The sequence below is a fragment of the Pteropus vampyrus genome, unplaced genomic scaffold (genome assembly GCF_000151845.1).
Source record: "Pteropus vampyrus isolate Shadow unplaced genomic scaffold, Pvam_2.0 Scaffold18, whole genome shotgun sequence".
NCBI classification, from domain to species: Eukaryota; Metazoa; Chordata; class Mammalia; order Chiroptera; family Pteropodidae; genus Pteropus; species Pteropus vampyrus.
The window spans coordinates 7,194,895-7,207,767 of record NW_011888799.1 but is presented as its reverse complement, the minus strand read 5'-3'; the positions used below and the strand labels follow the sequence as shown (position 1 = coordinate 7,207,767).

Sequence of the window (12,873 nt, the reverse complement as noted above, 5' to 3'; positions counted from 1 at the left end):
AATCTATTTTGTCAGTGTATAGACAAATGACCATTTTATGCTAAAATGGTCAAAACTAACAAAGCCACAAAAGGATTGCCTCTTAGAGACTTAAACTAAGATATTGGATTACCATCTTGATTACCAGGAGTTATTAAAATATGACACAGTATACATATTTGCTGATTTGGGGGGCACTCTAAGTATCTAATTACTTCAAACAAAAGGCTACATTCTCAATTTTTTATATTGTTTTTATTCAAGAGTATACTCACAGGCTGGCACTTTAAAATCAGGCTTTTAAAAATAAAGGCCAAAACTGAAAAAATTTTGCAAATATGACACTGCAATAAGAATGATCGTCTTAATAATTTAAACCCTAAAATGTCCTGTGGAGTTAAAGTCTTTATACATAGAATGTGTAAGATTGATATCATTTAAAATAAAAAAAAAAACACCGATCTTGGTCGAATTTGTCAATGAAGATAAACATCGGTTTCAGCCTTCCAGATATGAAAACCAGCAATTAATTCATCTTGTGACAGAATATAAACTGTGCTTCAGAATTTGGCCTTTAAAGTCTCTTTCTCCAGCAGCAAATCAGCATATCTATGCTGAAGTTCCTTTTCTCTTTCTTGTTGTCGCTGTACATCTTCTTTTAGACACTTGAGGAAACAAAATGTTAAATGATTATTTCATATGTAAGCATACTGAAAATCAAAAAGGTCTTATGGTACTTTATCATCTTACAAACAGCTGAGTTAAGTCACGATTCTTAAAGCAAGTAGTCCCCAAAGAGAGACAAAAATAGCAATTATGTTTCCTATAAAACAGGTACTACTACAGCCATTCTTCGGTCATATGAACGACTGCCATCTTTTTGTAAAATTTCTCTTCTACCTCAAATAAACAAGCCATTATTGTCCTCTCGCTATCCACAAATGCATTTAAATAAGCTCTGACTGCTCTTTATCTGAGCAGAGGCTAACATGGACACTTGAGAAATAAAGTTAAACCAAAAGAATCTGATGTTTTGCAATGACTAGCTACTCCCAGCATCCTAAGTTACTAAACAAAAAGACACTGGTTTAATGTACCTCGGAGAGCTATATGAATGGGATGCAATTAACTTTCAGGGGACAAATCAGAAGGGTTACTTATTCCATTTCATAATATATCTTTAGATAAAACAGAAAATGAGTAAAGGAAAAGCTTTTGTATACACCACTGGCCTGGTGTATCCATCTACATCCAGGCAATTCTAGATCAGAAAGTCAAAAAGTTTAGGCTCTCACTGAAAAAAGCCAGACAGTATCAACTTCAGAAGATAGCCTGCACAGGAAGAAGAAAAAAAAGTGCTGGATAATTCTTTGCAGCTCTCTTTCTAAGCAATGCTGCAAGACAATAATGTTACCTCTAGCCTCCGGGGAATAGCAGAATCTTCATGTTTCTTGAGTTCTTCAAAAGTGCGTAACTCTAAGTAAGCCTGCTCAATTTGGTCCCATAAGTCATTCAACTGTTTCATAAGCCCCATAGCACGAGACTGGTAACCCCCAAGCAAAATTTTCATCTTCTTTTCCATCTTTGCAGCTCTCTTGGCTTCTGTCGTCATGTGACCCCTATTTATCTGGGGCGGGGGGAGAGGAGGAGGAGGAGGGAAGATATCACATCAGCACACATGAAAAGCAGGCTAAATAACAGGACTAAAAGGGCACTTATTGGTTCATCTACCGTCTCAAAGCAGAAATACTTTAGAGTTCTTTTATACTTCAGCTACCGTAACACAAAATTACAATAGTCTTGCACCTGAAGGGTTTTACAGGTTAGTCCCAAATAATCTATTTATAACTTCACTCCTGATTCAATCTCAAAGGAGGCTTGAATTTCATAGTATGGAAAAAACTAATTTCTTCTTCTGAAAATAACTTCAGCCATCATTAATCTGCATTGATTTTGGCAGCAACCCATCTTCACCACCTATATCTCAAAAATGCACCTCTACATTATATATGTAGTACATTTTAAAACTGAATAATATGCAATTAATGAACCATAGTTGTGATCAAAACATAACTCCTCAAACTATAAAATTACTAGATTTTTACAATGTAATAACCCTAAATTTGGCATAAAGCCTATTAAGGAAAGAGAGTATCACATTTGGCAACATAAAAAATTTCATTTTTGAGGAGTAAAAGGATACTATAAAATTAAACGAAATGACAGTTTTCCTATTAAATATGCATACTGAGCACAGGTGGGCTGCCTCCTCAGCTCATTCTAAAATTAGGGGAATAGAATTAAAAATGTATAAACTCACAAAAGAACAAGACAGGGACAATTAACAGTTGAAAAAAATTCTAAAGCTGATGCATAGAAGCAGAGAAAGCCCCACCCTAGAAGGTCCAAAGAGAAGTGGATGAGAAGGGAGTAGGTATGTAATGCAGACTCTCCCTGGCATAATACCTTCTCTAGGTGTATATTCTACATCCTACAATATAATTGCTTCATAGTTTAAAATGATCTGCAAATGCTTGTTTTCAACATGAAATACTTAAAATTGTGAGGTCAAAGCCTTAGGAATACTTAGTAAATTTGTGTTGATTTCTTTGTGTCTGTCTGTTCCTCTTTTCCTCCCTCACTTCCTTTCTCTCTCTGCTCTCCCTCCCATCTCCTTCTCTCTCAACTGATTCCATCAAGTGGCATCCATAAGTAATCAAAACTAAGCAGTTTCAGCATAATGGATATTCTGTAATACTGTAATTCACAGTAATGTAACTGAGAGCACCCTATAACATGGAAGACAGTATGACAATGTTAATACTGTTTTTTTCTGAGATACTGAATGTGGGGGTGGTGATAAATAAGCAGAGAAGGTACCGAAGGAAAATGTCAAATGCAAAAAGCTGATATGAAAACTGTACCTAGGATTTTTTTAAATATTTAGAAACAATATAATCTCCTAAACAAATATACAGCTTTCCATGACAGCTTTGTAACATCCCCTCCAGTGCATAACATCTGATTTAAAAACAAACATGTCAATTTCAATGCTTTGTGTTAAGTTAGAATATATTAGAACACCAAACACTAAAGTATTACTCAAAATATAAAGTATACTTCTAATGGAAAAATCTCCAATTTAGTTTATTAAAAGTCAAAGTCAAATGAGCCATTGGGAAGGGGGGAGAGGGGAGGACATGCTCATGTCTGTACATTAAGAACATAAGATCAATCTAAAATGAATTTAAATAAAGCTCTTTTAAAACCGGTCATATCTTCAGCATTTTATAAAAGTTAATAAGCTTTTTATTCCTCTGCAATTCACTTGAAGAATAAGCCATGAATAAATAATATCCTTTATAAAGAGCCATTTTCTTCTAATAACAAATCAACGTTAAGTCCCACGGCAAAGATATATCTCATGAGTCAGGAAATACTGGTGAAGTCAAGCAACACAGTACCGTGGGTAACTTACTCTTTCTACCTAGCACTGCCACCCAGATGTTCTGAGTTGATGCAAGTTATCTAACCTCTGTGTCTCCATTTCTCGAACATCAGTAAAATGGCAGTCTTTGCTAGAAGTTATTATAAAGCTTAAATAAGATAATGTTCATGAAAAACCTTAGCCGCCCAATGACTGGCACACAGTAAGCGGTCAATAAATGTTAGCTCTGACTACAATTATTTTACAGGCATTAAAAGTTTAACCATTTTTGCTCTCCTCTCTTAATGAACCAAGGGACGAAGGATGAGGCTTTAAAATTCTCTTTAAAATTCCAACCTTAATTTAAAAAATGACATGGACCCCTTCCTGGAAATAAAGCAAAGGAAAAAGAGCTGTTCCTTATTTTAAGTCAGCAGTTTGCCTCTTGAGAACCACCACACCACGTAACACAACTGGAGCACGTCTTTTCAAGTCAGTGGTTTTCAACCCCTACTAAACTTTAGAATTACGTGTAGAAGTTTTAAAAATCTACCAGTGCAGGTGCCCTAAACCTAGGAACCCTTATTTAAATGGTCTCGAAACTTTGTATTTTTAAAGCCCCCAGGTGATTCTAATTGGCAATCAGGATGGAGAACGCTTTTCAGCCAGTCATTACAGAAGCTAGGTATCAGCTGTTTCCTCTTAACTAGACCTACCAAAAAGTCCTCATTCTCAGTAAGTGAAAAACTAAATCCACGAGTTGCATCAAGTTCCTTATACTACAATTCAGCATATTCTAATAGTATCAACATTTGATACTCAAATTACATGTGGATTCAAACACCAAAAACCTTAACAGCATAAAATTTTAAATTAATACATTTAAGTGGGGTTTTCTCTGCTTTTTTAAAATTAGTCATACACAATAGATGTCAAATGATAATGTACACCTGAAAATTATATAATTGTATTAACCAATGTTACCCCAATAAACAATTAAAAATTAAAAAAAAAATAAAAGAATATTTAAAGAAAAAAAGTCATACAAATTATCATTTTCATTGTTAAGATAATTCAATTAGCTATGCAGTGCACTCCATGGATATTCAATTTCCAATCTGATGTAACAGCATAAAACTTAAGTTCAGAAAGTGTTTAATTAGTCATCAAGGCACATTTAGTATGACTGGTACCTTGCATCTGGGAATTACCTCACCTCAAACAGCTGAGTCATATATTATTCTCAAACTACCAAAGATTTTCAAACTGCAAAGATGCTAGTTTCCACTTAATGCCAACAATTTTATTGGCTTGAGCTTTATAAAAGTCTTCTGACTCAAATATTATGCTAAGGTTCTAGCAAATATGGAAATAAATAATACAAAAAAATTTTTCAGGAAAAAATTTAGTCAACTATATAAAGTTAGTCACTAAAAATATAAAGAATAGAATACAGCTTTTGATATTAGATTTTAGCTGTTACCTTACATCTGCCATATGATCATTAAAATGAGAAGGAAGATATCTGTATACTTTGTAAAATGCTCAACCTATGACTGCTCAGTGCACTTTAACAGGGGAAAAAAACTACTAAAAAGTCTGGCCTTTTTTTAGCTAATAAATCTCAAGCATGAAATGCACATGCATACATGCGACAGAACTACCTTCAATCAACTTTTGAACTACCTTCAAAAGTCCCCCACCCTACATTCATACATACACAGAAACAACATTAAAGTCCAATAGAGTATAAAACCTTATTGTTTAAAATACAAAGAATTGGGAAGAACCAGACTGATTCATATTTCTAAGCCTTTAAAAAAACACACACAGAATTAAGCATTAGCAACTGCCCTGAAGGACAACTCATTTTGGAAAAAACAATATTGGCTTACAGAGCTTCCACTGCATCTACAGCTGATTTACCAAAAGTTCTCCCCCAAAAATGATGTTCAGATCACTGTACATATAGATTTACCAAAAGTTTCCAAAAAATTTTTTTCAAATCCGTAGAGATACACTTAAAGTCTTCTTAAAATATCTAACAAAGTTAGCAGTAACATCTAACAAAGTTAGTAGTGGAGCTAAGATTAAATATTCTGTTCACTTGTCACCAGACGAACCTCCCAAATATGATTATAATGGAAGTCTGTGCTTTAAATATGTATCGGCACTGAATTTCTAATAATCTTAAATAAAGTTCACTAAAACTATTAGAAATTTAAAATAGGACAACACTTGATATAATTAAAGCTGACTTCATCCAAAATGAAAGAGCAAAATTCAATTTAAAGAAATGAATGAGAATATACCTAGATATAAATATATAAGGAAACCAAGCTGACAAATTTCATGCCCCATAATTCTGTTTTATAATATAATGTCTGGAATTTGCTTCAAAATAATAAGAAAGGGGAAATAGATGAAACAAAGTAGCTATGAGTTAATGACTGTCATAGCTAGGTGAAAATACCTAAGGACTCATTACACTAGTCTACTTTGGGTATATTTTTACATTCCCATAATAAAAGATATTTTTTTAAATTCGAGTTCAGTATTACTCTAAAGGCTAATTATTTTAAGATCGTACACCACAAACCATGAAATATCAATACAATGAAATATAATACAGACATTAAAATGTATGTCAACTATTTCAGCACACCAAAATGAAATGTGTAAGTAAAAATCTACAATCAACTAAGATCCATTTATACTAACCAAAATCTGATTTTTAGTCTCTCCTAAAACCAACCCATGCCTTGTATTTCGGACATTCATCAAAATGTACAGAATAAAAACTCAGCCACTCTCTTTCAAGGTGAAGTTACTTCTTGATACCTCAAAGTATCAAATCATTTAGATAACACTAAGAGTGATACAGACCTGAAGAGAAATGAGAGAGAATTGCCATTCGCTTAAACTTGCTATTTACTAGGCACATAGGATCTCATTTAATCTTACATTACCTCACTTCCATGAGATAAAAAACATTACCCTCCCAAATTTTATAGGTAAAAAAATTTGAAATTCAGAGAGGTTAAGTAACTGGCGCTGGGCCACACAGCCACTAAGTGATGAAGCTATACAGTTGTGTCCTACTTGAAAGTCCAACACATTAGGCCAAACCACTGCTAATAAACTGAAAGTTCTCCCTGCCTCAGCCCCCGAACCGCAAACATGCCTGAAGAAATTCAAGCTGTGGGACTAAATGGCTTAATGCCACCAGACAGTTCCCTGAAAAACAAATTATTCTAGACATATGTAAACAAGATCTTAACAGATCTGCCCATCATTCTTTCCCTGATTTAGACATTAACCTGGATGTATCCACATATATGAACTCTGACACTTCAGAAAAGCTTTTACTTTCCCTGACCTTATATTTTTAAATTCCTAATTATTTTATTCTTAACAAACTATAAAACTAAAGGAAAACAAACATCTCTCAGAAAATTTTTATGGGGAAAAAAATTACTTAATTTTTTAAGAAGCTGGGCAGACTATAACTCATGTGATTATTTAGAGATTTCACCAAAGCTAATCTTTGCCACAGACTTTAAATGAGAGTAAGTGATCAGGTTTCTTTTTATTTTTTAATGATATTTATATTACACTATTAAATGAACAAAATAGTGTATGATGGTCCCAATTTTAAACACTCTCCTCCTTTCATCCACACATAGTTATGTGTGGATGCACAAAGTAATCTTTTTCCTACCATATTTAATCATATGTATGTACGCACATATATAAATATTATATACATATACATACACACACCCCACAAAATGTTTAAGGTGATTATGTCTAAACGACACGTTCTTTTCCTAATTTTTTAATTTCTTTTAAAATTTTCTACAAAGTACATGTATTATTTCTAGAAAAATGCCCTACAAATGTTATTTTTTTAAATGCATAGAAGAGAAACTGTCTAAAAAAGACTGGCCTGAGACCAATGGAAAACTGATGGTCCCCAGGAGATGAATCAGTGGAACCATAAGTGTTTCCTTGGGTCATTACAAAAGGGGGCTGTATGGGACTTATAAAAGTGTAATTGTTACTTTCAAACTCACTAAGTTTGTTAAGGTTACTAAGCTTAAGTAATTCCAAAGTAAACACATTATCCTTGGGTTTCCAATACTGTCTTCAGTTAAAGTCTGTTACAGTGAGGTTCAGAAACATTAAGAGCATCCCTCACTGAAACTCTTGCTTGGGGGCCCAGAATATAATCTTATACCACTGGAAAAACAGGTTTAAGGATACCCAAAATAAATATAGAGTTAATGGCAGCTCCACTTCCCAGCCCATCATTCAGCAATATGATCCTGCAGTAGTAAAGATGTGGTTCAACCATCGAAATGTTTGCAAGCAACAAGAGTCCATGACTGACTCTTCTTTAAACTCTATACTGCTCACTAGCATTAATTTTTATCAGTGAAATTCTCTATATTGACGAGATACAAGTCCGACTAAGTGATTATTGCAAGCATCTAACAGAGTTAACAATTGTCAGAATGCATTCCCTGTAAAGCGAGCTAAGCAGTATAAAACTTTAATAAAAACCTTTCCAAGAACAGTTAAATACCAACAAAATAATACCGAAAGCACTTTACATCTGCCTAAGTTAGGAAATAAAATCGAACTGCAGGAAAGAAATTCAACTCAATGGTGAAGGCATGAGAGAAGCAATATGCTTGTACCAAGGAGACCTCTGGTCCAACTCTGGAGTTCTTGCTAGAAACATCCAAGAAATCTGCCAATGGTTTTAAGGGTCAGGGCAGAGCAGAACTTGAGAAACAGAGCATTCCAAAGTACTGGAACTTCTCTCCTGCACTCCACGTCATCCCCCACACGTACACACACACAGAAATATAAGCATAAACCTGCTGAGATACAACATATAGTCCTCCACCTAGAAGTGCCTACCAACTTAATCCCTACCCTAATTTTTTACTTTTTAAAGTATTAAGCGAATATTTTTCCTGTGTAAAAACATCTGACTTTATAATAAAAATCACTGAGAAAATGAGATCCATTGTGCAGCCAAATTTGCTAAAATATAACCATTTCAGTAAAGACAGGGGTTCTCAGAGTGTTCTACAGATACACTGAGAAGGATTTTAAATGTGTTATCTGTGTTCTTTAAGTTACTTTATTTCCAAGAAGTCAATGTTACATAATATTTCTTGACTAAGTTGACTGTGCCAGTAAAATACAGGGAGAAGTATTACTTCTGGACTTAGTTTCCACCTCTAAGGAAAGCCTTCCCATTTTTATAGCTAACATGACAAAATCTACTTTTCAGCCAAACTTCCTCAACACAGCAGTTTAGATACTATTTCAAATACTATTAAATTTAATAGCAGGCCTAAATTCAGACTTCTCATTTCACTTTTGCACCTACTGGAAATTATTTCACTCAAAATAATTATGTCTTCAGACGATTTCCTATTTCCACTTAAAGTGGAAACAAATTAGAACACTTCAAATTCTATTTGCACTTCTCAAATACAGTAATGACTCATTTATCTGGCATCATCAGAAAATGAGGTTCTCCACATTAAGCATTCTCCAGATAACTGCAGTCCACAGGAGCAGGGAGCTCATCTGCCTGTTTCCTTTTGTATCCCTAGGGCCTGGACCAGGGGCTGGCACATAGTAGATGCCAATATTCACCGGACATGGGACTAAATAAAGTACTAACGTACTTTTATTTTTAACCATGTGGTAAAAACTTCTCTATAATTATAGCCATCCCTCTCTAAAAAAAAAAAAAAAAGACACTGAACAGAAAGAGGCTACTCTCATTTATTTAGGCTATCACTATAATCGCCAATCACTCTACCCTCCAACCATACATCCATAATGCCTTCACAGAAGCTATTAACATACACACAGCTTTTTGCCACCATATTTAAGTGATCTCAACAGGCTATGCTTTCTAACTTTTCCTTTTCTAATATTACCTGTCATTTGTTCGTTGCTGCTGTCTTATTTTACATAAAAATGTTTGGCAAGTTTCTAAAATTAATTCTGCCTCCAAAGCAGAATAAAATACATGGACTTGGTTATAATTCAGAAGTCTTTCCACTTACTTCTGACCTGTGACTACATTCTGATTCTATTTATTTAAGACTCCTTGCACCACCTACCACATTCTACATAAAATCTGAGATGGTTCTATTAGTTTTAAATGACTATCTTAAGGATTTTCATTTAAGTTCTAAGTTTCAAATATTAATCATGAGTAATGGCTCAAAGACTAGCTCTAATATAAACCTCAGGGCATATTTTTTTAATCCATTTAAGAGACACCAACTACGACAAAGCTGGATTTCATCTTGCTTGATATGCTGTGATAGGGCTATAATTTAAATTCACTGTTTCAAAGTTCATGGCAGCAAAAATCAAACACACTAGCAGCCATAGTGTACTGTGCTTGCACAGAAAGGCATATCTCCCTGAACCTAAGAGTAGAAAGGATAATTTAAGTATAGTATTTAGTTTATACAATACAACTAGAGTTCCTTCCCCACAACAAACTTTGAATAATGTTTATAATTTAGCAATCAACTGAAATGATGAAAGAATTACCACAATTGAAATAAAATATTTATGTAGCTTAAACCAGTAGAATTATATCTTCAAAAACTAAAATAAGCTCAGGCAAACCTAGTTGTGAATTAGGGATGGATACAAATAAAATGGGGGATTTGTTTATTTGGGTTTTTGAGTCTCTTTTCTTCTTTTTAAAGATTTAATGAACTTTCATTTGAAATAAGCATAGTTTACTAAATTAAAAGATTTGATTACATATTCTTTAAAAGTATCTAGTTAGGTAAACAATAAAGTAAGTTATCCAGGAGTCAAGAAAAATTACTTCAGATTGTTTTATGAATATTCTTCCAAAATCACCAGTCCTTCCACAAAAATAGTTCAACGGAAGATTTCAGTTCCTGGTACTGAACTGAACAAAGAGAACCACATGTTTTTAATGGTTGCTCATAAACGACCCAAATAAATCTTCTAAAGAACAGCAGTGGTTCTTTCTGTACTTTTCCCTTCAAAACTCACAAGACCAATTCAACATAGAAATAAAAATTACTGTACTTTATAGCACTACTCAATTCATGACACATTTATTTGCTGTCATGAAAGTTAGTGCCTCAATCAATGAGATTTAGGGAAAAACTTTTTTTTTATTTTTTATTTTAAGAGCACAAAATGTCCTTACCATTTGATACAGAGTTTTCCCACCTCAAATGAGAAGATTTTCAAACTAAGTGAGAGACCTAAGTATTTATATATAAATGTTACAAGAAAGATTTCCAAATAGCTTTCCAATCAACTATGATGCTGACCTTAGATCATAATTACACTGCTAACTACCATTTATAAGGAATGAAGCCTACACAACAGAAAATCTTAACTTAAGATTTAACTGCTGATGTTCTACTTTCCCTCGACTGAGAATTAAAACAGAGCAACAGCACACCCTAGTGGAAGTTAGTAGTATAACTAAGTAACACTGGATTGCTAAGGTTTCCTCCAAGATGAGCATTACTTCAGGAAAAAAACTAATTTTTCACTAAATGATAAAATATGTTCATGAGCATTAACCATTATGTGCCTACACATGTGCTCTGAAAGGTAAAATTAATCTAGAATAATTTCAATTTAAAAGATACTGCTTTTTCCAGCTCATTTCCCTAGCCCCACACAGTTCCAACCACCCCGATGATTTTATTTATTTACTATTTTTGATTTTAAACCTTAAAAATATTTTCAAATCTGCTTTCTGTAAAGGAAAACTTGTAATCACATAAGAGGCCATTTTCTGCATGAGACTGCCTGAAGCGACCCTTTCTTTTTCCCATTCCATTTTGGCCTCAGAAACATCCCTGAAGACCACCATTAAGAATCCACAAGGCAGTCTAGTGGTCCATGAACCACAATTTGCATGCCAATGGTAAAATACCTACACAGATTCTGGAATTCAAAAAATTCAGATTCTATTAAGAAACCACATGCCATCAAACTCCCACCTAGTACATTTCAACATTTTCACAGACATGAAAAAATCATGGAAGCCATTCTAGATAATCTAACTCTCTCTGCAACAAACTCAGGAAATCAGAGGATGAACTAAAAGGTATGTTTTGTAAATGCGCTCTTTTGGCTATAGAAAAAAGTCTTGGTACCACTGAGATCCCTTCTTTGAGAAAACAAGCTACTCTAGCACTGATCTACATTGTTTTGAGTGACTAGTGTTAACTTCTTGGCTCCTGCTCCCACATCTAAAAGGTTCTGACTGACTGACCTACGGCCAACTTGAAGGGCACTCTATCATGAAGGCCAGCAACCCTGAAAAATCCAGAGGCCAAAAATCAAAACTTCGGAATAGTTTTCCTTCAAAAACTGCAAAGACGAATCCCCCTCAGGCTTTTTCTGAAGTTGTTTCCAGTGGTATTATTTGGTTCATTATTTCAAAGAACATTTAAATTAGAACATTAAAAGGATACCAACCTCAAGCCTCTTTTCAAGTGACTCAATTCTGTCCTTTTTGCTTGCTAGGTTGGCCCGTGTGTAGCGGCTCTGCCCAGGGAGATATAAAACTTGACTGTAGCATTCTTCCCACACCTGGTTATAAGCTTCACTTGAGAGTTCTCCATGGCTCATACCTTGTTTTACCACTTCCATCTCCTGTACCAGAACGTCCTGGGCCTGTTTATAAATAACAATTTCAGTAAGTTTGAATACTAGAAATATTTGCCATCAACAGAAAGCTTTAAAAGACTAGTCTTTCCTCCTTCTGGGGGCAAAGGCAAGGAGTTCTGGTTGATTGGCTGTTCTTTGGAGGTAAAATTAATCTAGAATAGATTAATTCTAGAGGGGGGAAATATCTAAGCAATTCTGGAGATTAATTCTGGAGGGGGGAAATATCTAAGCAAAATGAATTAAGAAGCCTCTAAGTCAATGCCAACTGGTCTGAAAAGTCAAGCACCCATGTACTCCAATAACAAATGTCCTCTGCCTTCATTCATTATAATAGTAACTACTATTTTTCAGGTATCTACTATGTGCCAGGAACTGGATTTAATAGTTTTATCTATATTATCTCCAAACACCACAATCACCTTACAAAGTAGCCAATATTAACTTCATTTTGAAGTTGATAAAACTGAGGCTCAGAGAGATTAAACACCTTGTTCAAAAGCACATCACTAATAAGCAGACAAAGCAGGATTCATGCCCAAACCAAATACCACCAATGCTTGGGTGAGCTCCTTTTAACTCTACCACCCCTCCCTACACTTAGGACTTCACATGATCATGAAAGGGAACTAGGCATTTGTTTCACACATGACTTTTTTTTCCTCATCTGAAGGAACGCCCCTGATATTGCCAGAGAATGAGACTGGGGGCACAAATCGAATAATGATGCATCACAGACAAACTTCTGT

General features: G+C 34.5%; 1 protein-coding gene across 1 annotated transcript in view; it reads right to left on the bottom strand.

The window, feature by feature from the left end:
- Positions 1–215: 215 nt before the first annotated feature.
- The window catches only part of CDC5L (cell division cycle 5 like), a 38,296-nt gene continuing 25,638 nt past the window's right edge, over positions 216–12,873 (bottom strand). Inside the window, exons 14-16 of the mRNA XM_011354754.2 lie at positions 11,936–12,133; positions 1,394–1,606; positions 216–644 (exon numbers count right to left, since the gene is read on the bottom strand). Of these exons, the coding sequence (XP_011353056.1) occupies positions 540–644; positions 1,394–1,606; positions 11,936–12,133 (516 nt within the window). The 3' untranslated portion in view covers positions 216–539. The remainder of the gene's footprint in view (positions 645–1,393; positions 1,607–11,935; positions 12,134–12,873) is intronic.